Source organism: Chelon labrosus (assembly GCF_963514085.1).
Source record: "Chelon labrosus genome assembly, chromosome: 7".
NCBI classification, from domain to species: Eukaryota; Metazoa; Chordata; class Actinopteri; order Mugiliformes; family Mugilidae; genus Chelon; species Chelon labrosus.
Window position 1 is genome coordinate 20214328 of NC_140343.1, and position 21217 is coordinate 20235544.

Sequence of the window (21217 nt, forward strand, 5' to 3'; positions counted from 1 at the left end):
TCCCGAACCCTAGAGCTTCACATTTCATGAACTGGTGTCACGCTGTTGGCTTATAACAGCAGTGAAAGGTCTTTGGGTCTGTGGTGCTCTGTGTAAAACCGATCACTAACAAATGGTACTTTAATAAAATTCTAACAGTATGCTGCACTGCTGACATGTTTTTGAATTCCAAAACAATAAAAACATCAAGAACATTAGAAATGCATCATATGAGTTACAGTTCATTTCATATAATCGATTATTCAAATTAATGATTGAACCCTGGTTGACAAGCGCCGTCATTTACAAGTTATGGTCACGTGAGTGGCTCGCGCACGCCTTCTTGTTTGATAGTATCGCAGACTGAATGCAGATGACGCAGTGAGCTCTAGTGAAGATGGCTCCCTTTCCGGACGAGGTGGATGTTTTTACTGGCCCACACTGGCGAATGAAACAGTTGGTGGGCCTATACTGCGAAAAGGTGTGTACAAATACATGTTTATCGTCAATTTGGTGTTTTACTGAGGAATATATGACGGCGTATGGCCAGCGTAGAAGTGTACGTAAGCTAGCGTGTTAGCTAGCTTGTACGTTATGAGAGTGAGGATTGAGTGAGCCGAAGCAGATGAACTATTGCATGATTGTCTCACGACTGCATAGGGATCATATGCTATACCTGTGGATGGACTTATGAGCGTAACGTTAGTATTACTTAGATGTGTGTACTTAGCCAGCACCGTGAAGCATGTATTAAGTTGCTCCTCATAAAGTTTTTATAGCCCACTCCCTGCTTAGCTAACGCTTGCATTCTGATTGTTAGCTTAAATAACTTGCCGAGATCTCTTGTTATGCAACGTGTTTTACGTGTCACAACACATGTTCCCGGTGACCGTAGTATATCTCGTATGAAGAATCGGGAACAGGCCACAGTTCTGCTTGTTTGAAGGAAGGATACGTGACAGAAGCGACGCTAGCTAATGACCACGACTGAGCTAACATACTATAAGCTAACCAAAAATACAGTGCTGCTGTAATGTTAGCTGTCTGAGTTTACAGTCTAGCAAATCGCAGCTGTTATGACAAGTATCAGTTGCTGTACAGCAACATTATTAACAGTTATTTAGATCACACGGATCTCAGAATCAGTGACGCAACATTTTATAATAAATAACTCTTGGTTTTATTTGTTTTTCCACAGCTGTCTAAAACCAACTTCTCCAACAACAATGATTTCCGGTCTTTTCTACAGTCTCTGTGCGCCACTTTTAAGGAGTTCAAGATGCACGAACAAATTGAGAATGAGTACATTATTGGCCTGTTGCAGCAGCGCTGCTGCACTGTGTACAATGTGCACTCTGACAACAAACTGTCTGAGATGTTGTCTCTCTTTGAAAAAGGACTGCACAGTGTTAAGGTAAATATACATGTTGTAAATTATTGTTGCAAGATGCACTTGTTGCATCTGAAGAAATGACTCACTAGAAAAATACTAGGCTTTACATAAATGGGATCTGCAGAACTAATACCCGATGCTCTGTGGTGGGAGGACACTGTAATTAGAATAACTACAGTAGCCACGCAAAGACTGACAGCATTCGAGTTGTTATTTTCATGTGTACATGTTAATTTTAAAGACAGAAAATTATACAGTATTTAAAATGGAATTTAAAACAAAGGGTTGTATGTTAACTTCCGTGTTGTTTTTTTTAGCAAGAAAAAGGCTGTATGCATAATTTATAAAGCTGAACTCTGCAATAGAGGCAGGGCTGTTTTTGTGATCTGCTTAACTGGAGACAAGCGTTATTGTTCTCTCTCAAACCAAGGGCAAAACCAAAAAAATGGACTTTCCAGAATAATGCAATTGTGTAAATCTGAACTTCCTCTCTGCCAGTTTGGAAAACAGAAAGGAACATTCTGTTGCGTTGGAGAGAGATCCTGCTTCCTGTCTAACGGAAAAGATTTCTCCATAGATAAATAGTGCTGCCATGACATTGTTTTAAATAAATGGATTACATCAAAGGATTATATTAAATTCACAAAGACTGGCCAAAATATTTGGATTAAGAAAGTTAAAAAGATAATTATCATGCCAAACAATCCAGCGTCTGCAGAATAACCCTAAAAAAACTTAGTGCCCTGCTTTCTTCAAAAAAATCTCACACAATTTATTGCTCCCTATTGAGCGAACTACTGAGTGTCCATTGTATAGGGAGTAGTATGTGAGTGAGCATGGAGGTGATTTTTGAAGAAAAATCACAAATTAATAATTGTAATGTGTTTTTAGAGTGAATACGAGCAGCTTAACTATGCCCAGCAGCTGAAGGAGAGACTGGAAGCGTTCACACAGGACTTTCTGCCTCACATGAAGGAAGAAGAGGAGGTATACGTTGCTCAAATTTCTTTTTGTTTTCAGTATAAACATATTTTAAGTAATTAATTTCCTAAAATAGGTAAGACTAAATTGTGTTAGTAAGCAACAACAACAGTACAAATATAAAATACATTTATGGCAATGTGTCTGGTCACACTACACTTCATTTCGACTGTTGCAAGCCGTTTGTAAACTAAGAAGATTGTTGCAGGTGTTTCAGCCTATGCTTATGCAGTACTTCACCTATGAGGAGCTGAAGGACATCAAGAAACAGGTGATAGCGCAACACCGCAACCAGCAGCAAGGGGGCTGTGCAGTTGAGGTGCTGAAGGGCTTCAGTTTGTGGAGCCAAGCAGAGGAGCTGAAAAAAGCCTTCAAATATGCAGATCACGAGAAGACAGATTATGGTCAGTGAATATGTTTACAAAAAAATAAATTGTTTCAGAAGTGGATGACATTACTTTAAACTGCAGTTGACCTTTTTGGTATTTGAGTCACTTACCAGCAGAGCTGTTTTGTCGTCTTTCTCAGAACTGGAAAAGAACAGGAATTCTTCAGCCCACATCTCAGAGCTGCCTACGGAAATTATGCTGAGGCTGTTCCATTATTTGGGACCTGAAGATCTTTGTCGCTGTAGCCAAGTGTGCAGCTCTTGGTCGGAGCTTGCCAAGACCGGCTCTTTGTGGAGGCACCTGTATCCTGTGCGCTGGGCCAGAGGTAGCCTCAAGTTTCAGCTCGAGAGAGATGACTTGCACTTTAGAGTCAAATTTGTCACATTAGCGCATATCCTGTGGCGTGCCGTAAATAAAATGATGTGTGCCTCTAATGCAGGTGATTATTATAGCGGGCCACCTGGGGATCTAGATCAGGAGCCAGACGAGGAGTGGGTGAAGAGTCGGGAGAATGAGGGTCGTGCCTATCAGGAATGGGACGAGGATGCTGATGTAGATGAGTCTGGTGAGGTTTTTTTTTCAGCACAGTACTCTCCTCTGTTACCGACTAAAATAGTCACTGGATAAAATTCACTGAGCGCTCATAGTATGTGTAAATTTCACACCCAGGCCTTTACACGTGTATCATTTATGTGATGTTGACACTTCAGTTCTCTTTCACTCTTCAATCAGCGATGTGTACCTTAAAAAAACAACATATGTAACTGTTTAGCTGTAAAAGATGTTTATGTTTAAGATTAGGCGTTTAAAAGTCTTGTTTAAATGTGGTATCTATTTCTGCTTTGCACCAAGATCTTAAAACAAGGCATTCTCAAACACTCACCTTTATTCACCTTCATAAGAGTTTGCACTGAAATAAAACGATGCAGCCCCTTCTCTCAGGCTCAGCTACAGTATAAAAGTCTGCAGTATAGCATTGACAATGTCTAATTAGTCCATCCTGTCAAGGTAACGACTCATTAGCTCTTTACTGTAAATTCATCTTGTTCATTGTCTCATCAGACATGTCGGGCAATAGAGAGGGCTCCTTGGCAATCAGCACTGCTCAGAGAGAGAAGAGGCTCCTGAATGGGATCATCCAGAACCTTCTGCCAGCTGTGGGTCCATCTGTTAAGACCATCACTCTGGCGTACAGTTCTACCGTCTCCAGTAAAATGGTATGCTGTGCAAAATGATTTCCTTTGACGCTGTAAATGAAATATGTTGCAAGTGAACTGTAAATACTATCGCTGACTTTATTTTTGTCCTTACCAGGTCCGTCAAATCCTCAGTCTCTGCCCCAACATTACTCATCTGGACCTGACCCAGACTGATGTTACAGATTTAGCCTTTGACAGGTAAATATATATATACTATATTAAAAAAAAAAAAGTTTTTGTGCTGGGTCCCATGTGGATTAAGTAGTTAAAATAATCCTAGGTCATTTTTTTCCTTATACACAGAAAACTTAAAGCTATGTTTCTTCTATCCTCCCTCTTCCAGCTGGTCATCTCTCGGAGCTTGTCGCTCTCTGGAGCACCTGGATTTGTCGGGCTGTGAGAAGATCTCTGATCACACCCTGAAGAAATTATCTTTTGGGCTGGGTGACGTCATGTCTTCCGTTGGTGTTGACAAACACTCAGACCGGCGAGCCAAGCTGCTCAAAAGCTCCACAGTTCCCATCACGCTCATGGATGAGAGAAACCTGCACTCAATGGGGCGCAAGCGGCAGGCCATCGTTTTCAAGCAGGGGACTGGACGTTGGGGTGCTGCCTGCATGCCCACACAAGTGTGGGTCCTGGACACTTCAAACCTTGCTGATATTGAAGACGCTGCAGAGTGGAGCCGTCGTGGTGGGATGTCTCTCCCGGACGCAGAAAGCTTTGTTGAGACGCAGCTTGTGGGAGGCTCGTGCTGCTGCAAGAGGAGGATGAGGCGTGGGCACAGGACTGGCTCAGAAGCCTCCTATTTGCACCAGCAGTATGCTATGTCTGGGGATGTGTTCTGTGGTCACTCCACCTGCTGCACTACTGACATGGCCCTCAGGACTTTTACTGGGCCTCAGCGCAAGTCAGGGACCACAAGAAACAACACTGCAGAATTACGGACTAAGTGCTCTATGTTTGGGGGCCTGCAGTGTGTGGAGTCTGAAAACAGGACTGACCGATCAGAAGCAAAACGCTCACTGAGATTTCTCAGTCTCTCTGGATGTTATCAAATCACCGATCTGGGCTTGAGGTAATAATCATGCCTTGATGTTTTCACATTCCACATGCCAAATAGCAAAATTTCCTACATAACTTGTTTTTACAAGGGTTTATTTGGAGCTTATTTCATCAGAAACTAATGAGGTGCAGTGAGATGAATGAGTCATTGTGATCAAATGTTAAGTTCCACATTTGATGCAAAGTTTCAAAACAACTTAGTAAGTGGCAAGTGTTGTTTTCAGTGCTAGCTCAACAGAGGATGGTGTAACAAAACATGTGAGTCATTTATCTTGGTAAACCCCTCCTCCCTGCAGCCTTTCTCACGTACGCAGTTTGGACGGTATCTGTTATTGAGTTCCTATTCACCTGTAGTATAAAATGATACAACTGCAGACGTGCTCATTGAGGCATATTTCCATCAATTATTAACTTAATTCACTTTCATTTAGTAAAAAGCATTGCACTTTAATGTAGCTATGGTCAACAGTACAGCCCTTAGCAGGCTAAGGCTGGATTATCAGTGTTCATCTGGATGTGGGTGTAATAAAGCTGCATTGCACTGTGTGTGTGTTTCAGGGCTCTGTCTCAGCGGGGAGGGCTTCCTTTCCTGGAGCACCTCAACTTGTCTGGCTGCCTGTTCATCACTGAGGTCGGGCTGCAGGAGCTTGTGTCAGCCTGTCCTTCCCTCAATGATGAACACTTCTATTACTGCGACAACATCAACGGTAACACAAGTGAAACACAAAATCATGCATGCACGTGATTTAGTGAGGAAAAGATTGTGTTCATGTTTTAAGATGTAATGGTGACATAAGCTATTTGTGAGTAAACCCCATTAAAGTGTGTGGCAACTATAACAAACATTACTAACCCCACTCACATGGCGTGTCAAGTGTAAGTAATCGGTGCTGCTGAGATAGGAGGTAAGTGGGCATTACAGTAGCCAGTATCAATGATGCTTTCAGTATTCACTGCCAGATCTTTGTGCAGTTGCGTACAGTTTATTAAATCATTCAAATATCATTTTTTTTTCACCTGTCCTCTTGGATGCAGCTCAGTATGTAACCCCAGCGTGGTGTTTCTCCCCAGGTCCTCATGCAGACACGGCCAGCGGCTGCCAGAACCTGCAGTGCGGCTTCAGAGCATGCTGTCGCTCTGGAGAGTGATACCGCCAAGCAATGCTCTCCTACAATGTCACTTCTCCTTTTTATTGCACTTTATCCTGGGAATACCGTTTGCTGTATTTTTGTGTCACGTAAAAATGTTTCTTGATGAAACTGTAATTCTGCTCCTGTTATTTCCGCCTATATTATTAATGGGAATAATCCTTTAGATAAGGAAAACAAAGGGGGTGGTTGAAGTGTCTGCAAATGTACATTCGGGTTCCTTTTTTGGGTTTGAAAAAGTAAAAAAAGTTGAACACCAAGTAGGTAGTGTTTCCTGTAGTTCAACACATTTGCTTTGTCACAGACTATACAGATTTACTTGAGTCTGCTTCTCCCCTTGCTGTTAACTCATTTATAATCAGGACAGTCGCTGACTATAGGATCAAATGGTTTTTTCTACGGAAGACATGGATGTGGAAAATTGAACAGGAGAGATCCTCTCTTTACATTGAAGCTGACTGATCTCAAAGTCTGTCATATTGTTGACGGTTAGGGTCTGTACATAGGTATTTGTGACTGCCCTGCGCTACAATACCCTGACGCCGACACAGAAACTATTTGAGTTACTGAGGCATAGGACTTGGTCCATGATGTGCGGTATAGTCTCAAAATTTTTTCCGGATTTGTCACCGAAACCAATTTTTTTTTTTAGCTTTTCTTTCCTCTTATGCACTCCAAATGGACCAATGCTCACCTGATTTGGACACAGCGATTGCTGAGGAGCCTTTAGAGAACCTGCTGGGGAAGTAAAAATAATCATTCATAACTGCAGCAGGTTTTGTTTTCTGGTTTAAAGTCTTGCATGAGGTTTATTGGAAATGTTCAGGTTATAATAAAACAAAAGTATGTTGAAGTTAGAAATTTCAGCTGGTCATATTAATACTTGCAAACAAGTCAGAGTAGTGTCTTAAATGCATTTAAGAGATAATTACATGTATTATACATATCCAACAATCTGCAATAAATCCTCTTTTTGTTGACACGCAGACTTTTTATTTAAAAATGTGGTTTTGAGGCCATTTGTCTGAAGGTTGTCAGACATCCAGGTCATGTTATATCCAAAAACGTTAAAGCATTATGAGACTATTATACAATGTTCCAATATATTTCTATTGTGCACATCCATGTATGTAAATGTAGATGGATTAAAAAAACTTAATTACTGTTCTGTAGCAATGCGTACCAAAGAAAGGTGGTTCGGAATTGATTTATGGTTGTGTGTTATGCACAGTATGCTTTTCCAAAAAGTGTTATCTACATTAATTACATAAAATAATGATAAAACTAAAGCTCTTATCTACACCATGATACCATGAGGTGAGTGTTTCTTGTATCATGTACGGACCAGTGAGGCAAGGTACACCCATACAGACAGGACGTTGTTGGGGTAAGGGTGCACATACACAGCCAGGGCAAACTCCACATTCGACGCCTGAACATTGTGAACTCCAGTACTGTACACAGCCTCTATGATGGGCCGAATCTCAGAGAACGGCAGATGCAGGGGGAATCCTGAAATCTGAACAGAGAGATGCCAATAAGTGGTGATTTATGATGTTAATTTATCAAAGTCGGCTTAAGCACCTTCAGCACTCTACAGAGTGGAGAACAGTCAGCAGTTGAGACGACAGGTTGAAAACTATTGATATGATACAGTGGCTCAGTGTATCAGATCTTAAAGAGTTACACCCTCTTCAGACTTACCCTGTTGTCTCCCAGCAGGCTCTGCAACTCGTGACGGTGTCCCTCAGTCACATCCTGTCCTCTGCTCAGCTCCAGTTTGGGCAAGAATTGTTTCAGGGTGCTGGTGCAGTAGCGGTTCCAGCGGGTTGGCTGGCGAGGGCGCCATTCCATAATCTTCTCCTTCAGAATCTTCTCGATTCTATGGAGAGAGAGAGAGAGAGAGAGAGACGGTACATGAGTTTGTCCAGCTCGTATTTGCGGTCAACATGGCTCAATGTGAGAAGTGATCTCTGCTGCTGTTAACTTGCCTGTGCTGAAGCTCTGCTGCAGATGCTTTGTCTGTGCGTCGGTACACCAGCTCCTCTGGCTAAAGACAAATGGTTCACAAATCAATAGAAAACATGGAAAGTAACATTTTCAGACATATTGAACACTCACCTGTACACTGGACAGCCCAGGGTGGGAGAAAGATCGGGAGAAAAACGGTTTCCACAAGCTGGGTTTTGTGATGTCAAAACTTATTCTCATTGGTGATGTATATTCCTGAATGTTGAACCAAACCTAGACAAGTCACAGAAAAACATGTAACCATATTCTAAAAACTCTACATAACTATTCATAACATCAAAAAGCAGATTTTAATGTCACACAGCTGCTCTTTGTTCACTCACGTTGTCAGCGTTGACCAAGCAGCCAACTGTCTGCAGTGGGCAGAAGGTGTCGTACTGGCCGTAGTACTGACCGCTGCTGGGATTCCAGATGAGATAGCGGCTCTGCTCATAGGTTAGGACATATGCTGTGGGTCCCTGAAAAATCAACACGTGAGAAAGTTAAGTGTCACTGCGGAACGCTGAGAAACTGGCCACCTTATTAGGTACGCCCTGCTAGCACCAGGTTGGACTCCTTTTGGTCCTCAAACATCCTTAATTGTTCATAGCATCTCCCGTTCCTCCACTCCACCTCCAAATGGTCCTCAGTTGGATTGAGATGTAGTGACTGTGAGTGAGGCCATTTCAGTACAGTGACCTCAATGTCATGTTCAAGAAACCAGTTTGAGATGATTTTAGCTTTGTGTGTGGAATAAATCAGCAGTTTCTAAAAATACTCAGACCCAGCACATCTAACAGTTGCTGCCATGTGATTGGCTGATTAGATATTTGCATTATCAAGCAGTCAGACAGATGTACCTAATGAGGTGGCCAGTGAGTGCAATTTTAAAGTAGTGTTTCATTCATATTCATATATTCATCATATACTGTATATGAAATATTTTCAGGTTTATCCAATAACCTCTGGTATGGCTGTGCCAAGTATAAGCCAGGCTTTCTTCTCCATAGACAGGAAGTAGTTGCACAACAATACAGCATGTTCTTCTTCATCTCCCGCTAGGAAGGTGAGGAATTGCTGTAAAAACAAAACAAAAAAAAAAGAGAGAAATCACAAGGTAAAAATGGGCATTTCCCCTCTTTGTACAATCAAAGCATCTCAAAAAGGAAAGACTCACGTCGCAGGTGCTCCACAGGTCACAAGCTCCGGAAAACGAAACTCTGTCTGGCAGAGCCGGGATGAGCGAAACGAATCTGGCAACCAGGTTCTGTGTGGGGATAGAATGAGTTTGTCACCTCAGTGGATCCAGATAAAGAAGAGATATAAGTCTACATTTAGAGATATAAGAGCTGCATTTTTCCACAGTCAGTACATTCTCACTGACCGCAGTTTCCTGGGAGGAATTGGGAAACGCCTCCAGGAACTCCTGCGGTGGCTTGAGAGGTCGAATATAACGCGTGATGAAGACCGTCTTCCCACTGAGGTCTATGACTGTGGTAAGGCAGGGTCGGTCCGGGTAGCCCAGTGCTGCTTCCCTCTCAAATCTGGCTGAAGCCTGCAGTAAACGCTCATCTTCTTGGCTGTCAAACTGCACGGAAACATCAAACGTTACTGCGGATGAAACCAGCTCAGTGCTAGGTAGAGTAAAAAAACAAATGAGTGTTGGATGAGTGTTCTAATGGAAGTGTTACCTTCATTTCCTTTAACTAGTACATGCAGCAGAGCAGAGCAAATTAGTGACACAATTGGATGACAAACATAAGAATAAATTAATGGACAGCTTCTAAGAGAATAAACACAAAATGAGAACCATTCATAAAAATAATATTGGATGATCATCTCTTATAAAAAAAAAAAATGCACTTGTGAAATATGGAGAGAAACTTAGATGAAGACATAAATTAACCAAGAGCAGCTGGCACAGTGAAGCAGAATGAGAAATAAAGAGCAGAGCAGACGATCCATCCTTAAGGGTGGCACTTACCTTCTCCCTAATAGACTCTCCAGGCACCAGCTGCGGTTCCATAGTGATGAACAGTGTGATAAATGTTCCCTCACTCAGGCTCCGCAAAACATCATAACCAGCATTAGCGGCGTGGCTCCGCTCCTTGCTGTAACCCAGCAGCACGGCTGGCGAATTCACTTTGAATGTTCCATCAATCTGCCGCACGAAATTAGAAATAGTCAACCAGAGGTCCAGGAAGAAACTGTTCATCTGTTCAACACGACTCTTAATAAATGACATGACAAAGACTCACCCTGGACTGAGAATAAATTGTACTGAAAGGAATCTTGACCGAGCCCAGCCAGTGCTTCTCTACCCAGGTCTGGGTCCATTTCCCCCGGTCTCTGTCACTCTGAAACACATCACAAATAATGCAACTCCCAAGTAGTGATATGAACACTGCAAGAGAGGTGAAAGGAAAATAACTCACCACTCCAGTTTCATACACCACTTCATCAAATATGTTTATGAAGACTTCATCTTTAACTGACTGCAAGCTAGCAGTGCTATAGTCTCCATTTGGGGCACTGCCAAGAGGAAGTTTAAGTCAGTTTGTCGCTCAGAGTTAAACACGCTTTTCACCAGAACCATTTCAGTTGTTTTTACTTTGCAGTGCAGCATGTAAGGTAACTCAGGTAGGTATATAAACACAAGAAACATATGAATTTATCCTGAACATATGAGCAAAGTGGCTATTTATCATAAAACATAAAAGACAAGCTCCACAGTGGTTCACCTAAATGGCAGCTGCAGCTCCTCATTCCAACATGGGTTTGGTCCATCAGCTGTGGTTGTTTGATGGACTGTGCGCTGGAAGGAAACCTCCACAAATGGCCTCACTTGAACCTGCATCACACATAAAAACACATACCTAACATCAGTCATATACAGTGGCTATGAAATATGTAATATTAAATTATTTATTGCTTTTATAAACAGAATCGTGGTCAATATAATCAAAGTGAAAACAAATGTCTACAAAGTAATGTCAACTGATTAAATAAATGAATGTAAAATAAGTGTTTGCATTAAGTATTCACCTCCTTTAAAGTGACTGACCTAACAGAGGTCCAGTCAATTAGTGCTAGTAGTGTCACAATTATTTAAGTATAAAGTCGCCTCTTTAGTGTCTGGAAGATTCAGGCTTTTTAATCAATATTCCTGGTTACAATTACACCATGAAGACAAAGAACAATGCAATTCAAGGATGGATATAAAAAAACCTTCACTGAAGAGACCCTTGTTCAGTTAAAAGTATCACAAAGAAATGGAAGGAACATGGCAGAGTAGCCTGTTGTTTTCCCAAACTGAGCGTCCATGCAAGGAGGAGACTAGTGAGGAAGAAAAACAAGACCCCCATGACTACTCTAAAGGAGTTAAAAGCTTCAGCAGCTGAGATGGGGCAGACTCTGCATACAGAGTGTAGTTTCTTAACCAGTTACAGATTTATGGGAGAGGGGCAATGAGAAAATAAATCTCGACTAGAGTTTGCCTCTGTAGGAGACTCCAAGGTCAGATGGAAGATCAGATCAGACTAAATCGTCACTGTGAAGCATGGTGGTGGTAGCATCATGCTGTGACAATGCTTCTGGGCAGCAGGCCCCGGACAGCTTATAACGATAGAGGGAAAAATTAATGCAGCAAAATATAGGGGAATTATGGAGGACATTCTGGCTCAGTCTGCAAGAGAATCATTGTCTTGGAAAAAGATTTATTTTTCCAAGACAATGAAAGCGTACAGCAACATCTACGCAGATAAGACTTAAAGACAACAAGGTGAATGGAGTGACCCAGTAGAAGCACAGACCTCAGTCCAATAGAGAACCTGTGGCTGGACGTGAAAAGTGCTCTTTATGCCTGATCCCCGTCCTGACAGAGCTTAAAGGGGGTGAATACTTATGAAAACACTTTTTTTAAATCATTTTTTTTTTTTGTATTTTTTGTCAAATGATATTGACCATGAATCCATTTATATCAGGAGAAAATAGAGAAACATCAAAGGAGGTGAATACTTTTTATATTCGCTGTATTTCGCATTGCTGTCATTTGTAAAGTTAGGTGCAGTGTACCTGGCCAAGGAACCAATCGCTGCCCTGGATGGCAGTCTGAGAAGACTGTCCTGGTTTACTGATATAAAAAAAAAAATGAAAAGTGTCTTGTTAGTTCTCTAAAAAGAAGCACATACATGAACACATTATATATACTATTCAAAACTCTTGCACTCACTTGCTCTGCGGCCTGCGGACGGGGATGTCATAGGCCCGGAGGATGTTAACGAGCAGTTTGATGTCTCCATCGGACAGATTCTGAGCTGTCACCTTCTTTCTTTCTTTCCTCTGAGGTTTCAGTGGCCGCTTAGGCTCAGCCAGCTTAAAGAGGTTTATTCCCAGAGTCCTGAGTGTCGCAACAAATGCATTTTATCATTTATTCAACAACTGACAACGTCCTGCAAAGTCTGCATTTAAAAATACATCGTAGTGAATAAATAAGCATTAATTGCAAAAGCAAATATTTTCCACTAAAATATTGGGCTGGGATTGTTACTACAGATAGTACTAAGTCCTCCAGGTATTTGCAATTTAGCAATCTTGTTCACCTCACCATGTCACTCATGTGACCTTTGATGGCTATATGAGCTGTGAATCATATATCATATATGGTATTGCTTATGATGTATTACTGTGTAATGTGCAGGATTATTTTCTGGTATATTACCATCTCAAAGCATGTTACTCACAGATATTACAAATGACACATGCACACTGTCGCAGGTGACAAAATCACTACAACAAAGATAAAAATGAAACACATTTCACATTTGCAAGTTCTGTGTAGTTGTACTGTAAAAATAATAAAAATAATACTATTAAAATAATTACATTTATAATCTACATATTGCAAATAATAGCAAATAGCAAAAGCAAACAGTTAACACAATAGTACTAAGAAAATGCCTACATTTCCTAGTTTTATATAGTACGCATATTGTTGTGGCTTTAGTGCCATTTTAGTGTTGTTAACCTCCTTGTACAGTATTAATTAACTATAATACAAATTGTGCAGCAAAATTCTGAGAGGACTGAATACTGGTCTGTTATCACTACTGGACTGGTACTGAGGGTACAAACTAAATGGATAAACAGAGACACAGAGGGTGGGAGAAGGTGGAAGGAAAAGAAATAAAAACTCTAAAAACATACCCTGGACCTGCACCACTGTTAAAATGCATAGTAGAAGTATAGCAGAAAAAGTGGAACAGAACAAAATGACAGCTCGAGTAATTCAACAAAAACAATATGTGTAGAGCAAAACCTAACCACTTGACTGGCCCTGATGTACATCATTACGTATGAATCACTAAAATATATTTCACATTTTTTTCTAATCATGACCATATGTTGTGAAACCTGCTCTATAACGCCACCTTGACTGGTTCCAGAGGAGAGGATTACTCTCAGCCAGGGGAATGCAGTGTTGAGCTCAAGATCAAAAGACTGAAGCAGCACCAGGCCAAGGAACATACTTACATCAGCGGGTGATTAATGTGGGCCCTGTCACTCTTTGTGGTGGTTCGACTTGGCTGCTGAGCCCACAATTCAAGGTAATCTAAGTTATCTAAGCTTTCCTTAACAACTGGAGGTCGGAGTTCACGTACTCTTTGTGATCTACAATTTTTTTCAACAAGAGGAAGAGGCATGATGGGATATGCAGAAATTGTGAATTACAATACAGAAAGCAGCAGTGTTTGGATTAGTATTTAGTAAGTGCAAAACAAGAAATATTCTCAATCTAACACATATCATGCATGGCACACAGAAAGATTAGCTCTTAAAGATGGGAGTTAGACTGACTTACCCAATGCTTGGTATCTCCTCCTCTACCACCAAGTCAGACAGTTGGTAGTAATGTTTGGCAAGAAGATGTCTGTTGATGACCGATTCTCTGATCTGTGGGAAAATGGCAACATCACAGTACACTCAAGGCTATTGTGTGCTAAACTGTGGAGGATCAGATGATTCATATATATGAGATGTGTCTGCTCACCTTCTGTAGGTATTTGGCAACTAAAGCTCTGTGTGAATCCAAATGTTCTTTGGTGTCAATTATCTCCCCCTCCTTCAGTCTTTTCTCATATTCCTGAATCCAAAGGCAAAAAGGAATTAGTCCCCAGTAAAGCTAGTGCATCTTCATTCCAACATATCCATGATATTGTGCTACATGGTAAATTTTTAGGAGGCTGACCTGGAAGACTTTATCAGTGACCTCACTCTCAAGAGCAGGAACAAATTTATAGTTGCGAAACTCTGCAACTTCCTGATTCCTGAGCCTGAGCAGGCGAAACCTTTTTGATTGCTCCAACTCTTCGTCGGTCACAAAGTTAAACTCTTCCTGCAGGTGTTCTAGACGGAAGTAATCTGGAGCTGTTACCTCTCCGCTGCTAGCCACCTGAGAAAGACGGACACGAATAAAGGTTCATCATTTGATACTCTCATTTTGTAAATCTCTTCAGAAACAGTGCAGTATTCTTGTACACACTTTTAGCAGCTGCATGATGGAGGCATTCTTTGGATCGTTGGGGTCCAGTCGTGACTGTGTGGCCCACTCGCCTATTTTTTTCATGTCATATAGTCCAGAGGCTCCGATGTATGTGACAGCATCAAGACGGCCCAAACCACTAAGACACGGAGACAGACAACGACTGATATTATATTTGTATATTTTGTTACACACTGTAGTTAAGCTACAAAGGTTAGTGAAGGCAAGACAAGTATAATAGGGAAACACTACACATGTTTTTAGACTTTCCAGCCATTGGCTGCTATTTATTTTAATAAGATATGATGCTCAACTTGCAACGGAAAACATTAAGAAAAGATTATTTGCCTAGTACTTGAATAGCCCCAACACAGAGCAGTGTTTCAGATATTTCTGCGGCTTTCAACTGCATAAAATTTGGCATACAAATAAGGCTGATCACAAACCCTCAGAAATGTAAAGAATACCTCTGGGACTCTTTAGGAAATAGTCAGCAGTGATGTATGTCATAGATCTGTTCTCATGATCAGTGGATTTGTCCTTTTAGACACACTACCTGTGTATGCCACCTGGTTGTTGAGAAACAGGAGGCGCGAGTGGTACATCATCCTCTCCGATTCCCCAAGAAACACAACACCACAGCTTCCCAGAGGTAAGCAGGATCTGCTTGTTACTGCCATCAGCCTCAAAGGAGAGCGGGACATCTGAGGAGGTATACAGAGTTAGTGAGAGGGTGGAAGGCAGAGACAGTGGTTGACAAGCGGATGCGTTAGTGACTAAAAGGCACTCCCTTATATGATAATTTTTGCTGTTTGTTGCATCCTAAGCATCCACCAGCACAAGAGTTTCTTTTGGGATTAATAAAGTTCTATTTATCTCATCTTATCAGACATGGATGTAGGAGGGATTCAAACCAGTGACTTTATAATAATCTAATAAATCTGCTTCTCTTGGCACTAACCCACAGCTACATTCATCGTGATGTTTCAGGTCTGAAATAGTTTCAAATGAAGATACTTACCACTTCCAACTCCCTCGTGGTCAAACATCACTCTCTGGTTGCTGCTAAACTCCAATTCTTCAAGGGGGACGTTGCCTGTCAAGAGCGAAGACTCAGGCACTGGGACAAACACTTGAGCCAGAATTGAGCATGACGATCCAATCTCCTCAAACACCTACACATACACAGTACACACACAAACACAGAAATGGTGGGAAGATGCTACAGCAGTCAGTTATAATCAAGCAAATAAGTGGATTCAACAAAATGGCTCAGTGTTTGGTTACTCTACCTGCAAATTAATGCTTTGGGGACAATTCACTATCTTAAGATTGAAAATCTGGCCAAAGTGCACCCTGAAGTCAGCGTTTAGAGACCGACTGTCAGTTCTGGAAACTTCTTTGTCGTTGTATAGGATCTTGATGAAGAGAGAGCGCCTGACAACATCTTCTCTTCGAGCTACTTCAGCCCTAAAATGTGGAAAAAACAAACATGATGAAAAAAACATACACAGCACTGCACTTAAAATCTAGTCCAACATCATAACTGTCATTATGTATTATTTATTAGTTTTCATCTCACTTTTCTCAAAACAAGTTAGTAACCTGACATTTGGTGGGATAAATTCTCTTGGATTTATTTGGTCTTTTCTTCAACATAACAATAAAAAATCCTCACACCTAGTTCTTTTTCAGCAAACCCAACGAGACCTCCACCATATTTCTGCTCGTACCTGGGGCAGAGTTCACTGGCGGTGATGTTCCCAGTTGCTGACAGCTCAGGGATGAGGATGGCTTCCCCAGGTTTCCGGCGTATCCTGGCGGCTTTCTCTCTCACCCGCTGTTCTATGGAGTCAAAGTCTGGCCTCTCGGGAGGCTCTGGCTTTGGAGGGCCTTCTTCAGCCGGCCCTTCTGATTCGCTTGCTTCATGGTCTTCTTCATCTTCTTCCGTGTCGTCCTGTGCCTGGCTTTTCTTCTTCTTTTTTTTCTTCTTTTTGGCTTTCTGAAAACAGTACATGTAGTAAGTAGTACAAAGCCAACGCTATCCTTATTTCAAACCACATATTCAACTTCATTCGTTTAAGTAAGAAACTGACAAAGCTAAGCTACGACTGGTAAATAGATCTGTACCTGTTTCCTTCTCCAGAGCTTCCATTCCTCCAGCTGTTTCTGGTACTCGGCTAACTTCTTCTGATAATCCTCATCACTCTCTACCTCTAATTCCACAATCTCTGCCAAGATTTCAGCTTCATGCTCCCGCTCATCTGAAGCCCGATCCACATTCTCTCTGGAACACAATACAGCAATGAAGTGTATCCACAGTTGTCTGCTATGCTAAAAATATCTCATATAGTCCTGCAAATACTTGTCAGTGGTGAATGCATTGTGCTATCCTTAAACGTTAATGAGTTGTCAGTGAATCTAGCGCTTACCTCCTGAGCAAGAGCTTGTAGGGAGTGTTGGTAAACTTCTGAAACTCTCTCAGGGCCTTCACATCCTTCCACACTTTAACTATGTTCTTCAACAGAGTCCTGTCTTTTTCTTGCTCATTGTCTCGCAGCTGTCGAGTGTTCCTACAGTCAGGCAGAAAAACATACAGCAGCCATAATGCTTGTCAAGATGCCCGAGCTGCAAATGTCTCCAAGCAGAGCCAAACTTAAAAGGATAACCATCTGATGAACTCACCTAACCTCCAGACTGTACTCAGAAATCCTCTGCTGCATGGCCTGAGTGAGGCTCTGCCCACCATGGATCTCCAGCATATTCCGCAGTGCACTCCTCAATCCATTCAACTAATGCAAAAAGGAAAAATAGTCTCTTTGAATAATACACAAAACTTCTAAATGTGTTCAGGAATTCGGGTCACTGGGATGCTGGGTTTACTGTACACAGTCTGGAGGAGTTCACCTTGTCAGTGAGGTGTCCTGTGAGATTATTGTGTTGCCTGGTGAGGTACTGATCGTACAGCTGGGCCAGACGGGCTGCAAGGACATGTTCACGGCTGAAGAGGGGGTGATGAGAGAAGACCAGCCCAGAGACATCAACATCAAGCTGGTAGTCTCCATCAGGGTCTGCTGCTCCAGCAATGTACAGATTTGCATATTTGGACTTCACAGCCTGGAGAATAGAATAACATCATCCATCATGCACTGTCCTGGAAAAATGATAATCAGACTGAAATACACTTTGTGCTTGTGTGTATTAGTAAGCTTAAAGGAAGCATGAAATTGTTGGCAAGTTTAATAGCCACCTCTGCTTTATTCTCTGATAACAAACACCCCCTCCTCCCTGTTGCTGTGGACCAAATGCCAAACTGCCCTTTTGCTTTTTTTCAAGATAAAGGGGTTAAGAGAATAGTTAAATCTGTGGGTGCTACAATCCTTTCAGTGCTTCCTCAGTGCTAGCTCTGGGGGGTTCAGGCTCTGGGTTCTGTAAAGCCTCTTGAGATGGTTTGGATTTTTATTGACGCTATAAAAATATAATTAAATAGAAGGAGGCAAATGAACGGGGTGGTCAAGGTGAAAGCCAAACTGGGTGTGTGTCTGACCTTCCTGTATACAGATTGCAGTGCAGGGTCCAGGTCTTCCTCCATGTGGAAGAGAGGGGGTCTGGTGGATGATTCCTTTATGGGGTCAGGCAGAGCCATGATCCTACCATCATCTCCAAACCACTCCTTTCCCTTGTCAAACACAAAAACAAGATATGTGAAAATAAAATTAAAGACAGCGTCATTTTGAGCTGCTTGGCATGTCAGCTGATGTTACCTCCTCCATTTTCAAAATGCGATTCTCCAGAATGTTCTCATTGGTCTGTGAGACAGGGGGCCTCTCCCCAACGTAGAGACCCTCATCCTCCAGATAACGAGGCTTCATGTTTTCAGGCAGTTTAACAGAGGTCGGAACTATGAAATTTACATGCAGTTCCAGTTAATGACAATTTTTAGTATGTGTAAGCCTTAATGAATGTGAATCAAGTAGTTTAATACATCGTATTATACCTGTTCGAAAGCTTGGTGTAAACAGGAGCTCACTTTCTCTCTGGACAAGTTTTCTGTACCCAACATATTCTGCTTTCCTCACTTCCAAGAAGTCCTGGGGAGTTTGGTGAATGACGAATAAATCCTCTTCTTCGTTTTGTACAAGAGGAGCTTCTTCACTCTAAGACGGGACGAAGAATATGTCACATTTACTCAGTTTCAGGCAACAAAAGCTACAAAACATGGCCAACAACCTTATTGTTGGTGTGTTACCTGGTTTTCATTTTCCTCCTGAATGTCTTCGTCTTCATTTTCGTGCTCTTCAGCTTCCCCTCCTTCGTCTTCATCTCTGTCCTCCTCAGCGGTTTTGCTCTGTTTTTGTTTTTTCCTCCGACTCCTCCCAGTCTCTTCTACTCGATCTGGCTCAAAGTTAAATGTGAAGAAATTGTATGCCTCCTCAGCAGTCGGTAGTCCTTTCCCTGCCTTTATTTCCAAAGAATAAATTAATCAGTACAATGATATAAATGATTTGTGTATTAGGGATTTGGACTGTAGGTCAAGCCTTACTCGTCTTGCAGCTTCTCGGAACTTGACCCTGGTGCTGAGTGCAGAAGGGGCATCGTGTCTTCCAGCTCTGTCTGGATCAACCTGTGAGACACCGGAAGTTAACCTCCACTGCTGGATGGGATTCCATGAGTCCAATCACGGCTAGATAAAATTAGTTGCTCACCTCTCTGTCAAACCTTGTAACAGTGTCTCTGTCTCTGAGGCTCTGGAGGCGACTGACTGGCTCGAGCGAGGCTTCCTGCTGCTCATGGCTCACACCTTTAGACTGGAACACGAGACATTATGCACGACAATAAGACATACTTACATGTGACTTTCAAATTCTCACTGAAACACAAAAACTTGTTGGTGTGAAATAAGAAACTAGGTTCACCCTGGCTGCTCTCAGCTTCTCTTGCAAGCGTTGCGTCAAAAAGTCATCTAACTGCTGGGAGCTGGCAGTACTGTGAGTCCTTGAGGAGAGACCTAGAATAAAAATCACACCACGGAGCAATTACAACAACAACTGTGCTTGGTTTTGTTACTGACAACAGCTTTTACTAACACAAAACTGGCAATGGGACCATGAAATATCTTTATGACCTTTCAGACCTGAAATATCACACCACAAATGTGTGTAGCTAGGTTCTCACTAGTGGTTAGAGATGCAGATTTGGGACCATAAGGTGACTGGTTTAAATCCCTTCTACATCCATGGCTGACGTGCCTTGAGCAAGCAACTGAAACTAACTGCTCCTCGGGTGTCTTGCATGGCTGCTCACTGCTTCGAGTGTACTCACTTTGGATGGGTTAAATGCAGAAAAGCAATGCCTTGTATGTGTGATCTGATCAATTATCAAGCAAAAATATTTAGAGGCCATGCTATTAAATGTACGTACTTATATGCTGCAAAATAATGGACCATTAAACACTGTTTTGATACCGCTACCTGTGCTGAATGATGAAAGTATCAAGGAATACATGTAGAAACATACCTCTCTGAGAACCAGCAGGAGTTCTTGGCAAAACCACTGAATCCTCTGCCTTTTCAGCTGATCCCTCGTCGGCACTGTGGTGCTGAACAGTGGAGATCTCCACCACATCGTCATCCTGGGACTCTTGGAATGAAGTCTGCTCTAGAAGCTAATAAAAAGAGCATGAAAAGTGTGGAAAGAATTATGAATCACATAACAATAACTGAGGGGGGACAAAGGAAGATGTACCCTTTTCTTCCGCCTCTGTCTCTGAGCCCTTAATGTGCGCTTCAGAGTCTCTCCTGGGTCTTCCTCACTGCCCTCAGGTTCCTGGTGTAACACAGGCATACGGATTAGATAGGCATCAACAGTAAAGCTGCATACACACAGCTATTTAGCGCTCTAAAGCAAGGAGAGGGTTAAGAGTGTAGATGATGGGTGTTGAGCAGCTAGAAGCACACACAGCTACACACCGCTACAGCTTACAAAACACACACACCAACCTTCATAGTAGTATGGTGCTTCTCCTCTCTCAACTTGGTAGACGGAACCAGAGCCTATCGAGCATAGTTACATTTACTAAAGCGTTAGCAGTCTGTCTGCGTTGTGTGTTTCTGATTAGGAGTGTTTGTATAAGGAGCCTGACTCCTCCGTGTCATGTTGAGTCTTGTCTAGAATGAATGGCGCTTGTTCACTCTGGTAAACTCAATAAGGCTACTGTCAGTCCACAGTAACAAATCAAGGTAAACTGAGTTTCGGAAGATTAATTGGGGTTAAAACTTTTATAACGTTACCTGAACGTCGTCCTCATTTCTGTTTTTTACCAGAGTATTTTGTAAAGCACGTCGTTTCTTTTGCAGTTTCTCTCGAATATCGCTAGAACAGAGACAGATGATCTCGTTTGAAAACGGGGCTAACGTTAGCTTAGCATCCCACTAACGTACAGTATATGAGTGCGATTTATGGAATATACAAAACAGAATAACTACCTTGAGGTGGCCAGGGTGGCGATAATA

General features: G+C 42.0%; 2 protein-coding genes across 3 annotated transcripts; one reads left to right on the forward strand and one right to left on the reverse strand.

Moving 5' to 3' along the window:
• The first annotated feature begins 306 nt into the window (after window positions 1–306).
• Window positions 307–7134, forward strand: fbxl5 (F-box and leucine-rich repeat protein 5). Its single transcript, XM_084548519.1, has 11 exons — window positions 307–460; window positions 1178–1393; window positions 2264–2359; window positions 2562–2757; window positions 2882–3067; window positions 3182–3307; window positions 3805–3959; window positions 4057–4139; window positions 4285–5019; window positions 5565–5713; window positions 6078–7134. The coding sequence occupies exons 1-11, from the start codon at window positions 377–379 to the stop codon at window positions 6152–6154; spliced, it is 2103 nt and encodes a 700-aa protein (XP_084404645.1). The 5' UTR covers window positions 307–376; the 3' UTR covers window positions 6155–7134.
• Window positions 7135–7268: 134 nt separating this feature from the next.
• Window positions 7269–21058, reverse strand: cc2d2a (coiled-coil and C2 domain containing 2A). 2 transcript variants are annotated; one of them, XM_084548513.1, is made up of 37 exons: window positions 20996–21055; window positions 20705–20758; window positions 20451–20531; window positions 20223–20370; window positions 19622–19713; window positions 19412–19513; window positions 19249–19329; window positions 18955–19164; window positions 18703–18862; window positions 18470–18606; window positions 18253–18384; window positions 17613–17822; window positions 17391–17497; window positions 17138–17278; window positions 16836–16992; window positions 16439–16707; window positions 15998–16175; window positions 15727–15880; window positions 15262–15409; window positions 14706–14844; window positions 14412–14615; window positions 14214–14306; window positions 14025–14116; window positions 12396–12563; window positions 12239–12296; window positions 10906–11015; window positions 10600–10696; window positions 10423–10521; window positions 10149–10325; window positions 9549–9752; window positions 9342–9431; window positions 9128–9241; window positions 8509–8643; window positions 8276–8398; window positions 8146–8204; window positions 7859–8036; window positions 7269–7673 (listed from the first exon to the last, which is right to left on the reverse strand). In XM_084548513.1, exons 2-37 carry the CDS (start codon window positions 20708–20710, stop codon window positions 7488–7490), a joined length of 4839 nt encoding a protein of 1612 aa, XP_084404639.1. In that variant the 5' UTR covers window positions 20711–20758; window positions 20996–21055; the 3' UTR covers window positions 7269–7487. The 2 variants fall into 2 exon arrangements, with proteins under 2 accessions (XP_084404639.1, XP_084404638.1); XM_084548512.1 differs by having other exon boundaries at window positions 20451–21058.
• Window positions 21059–21217: the final 159 nt, after the last annotated feature.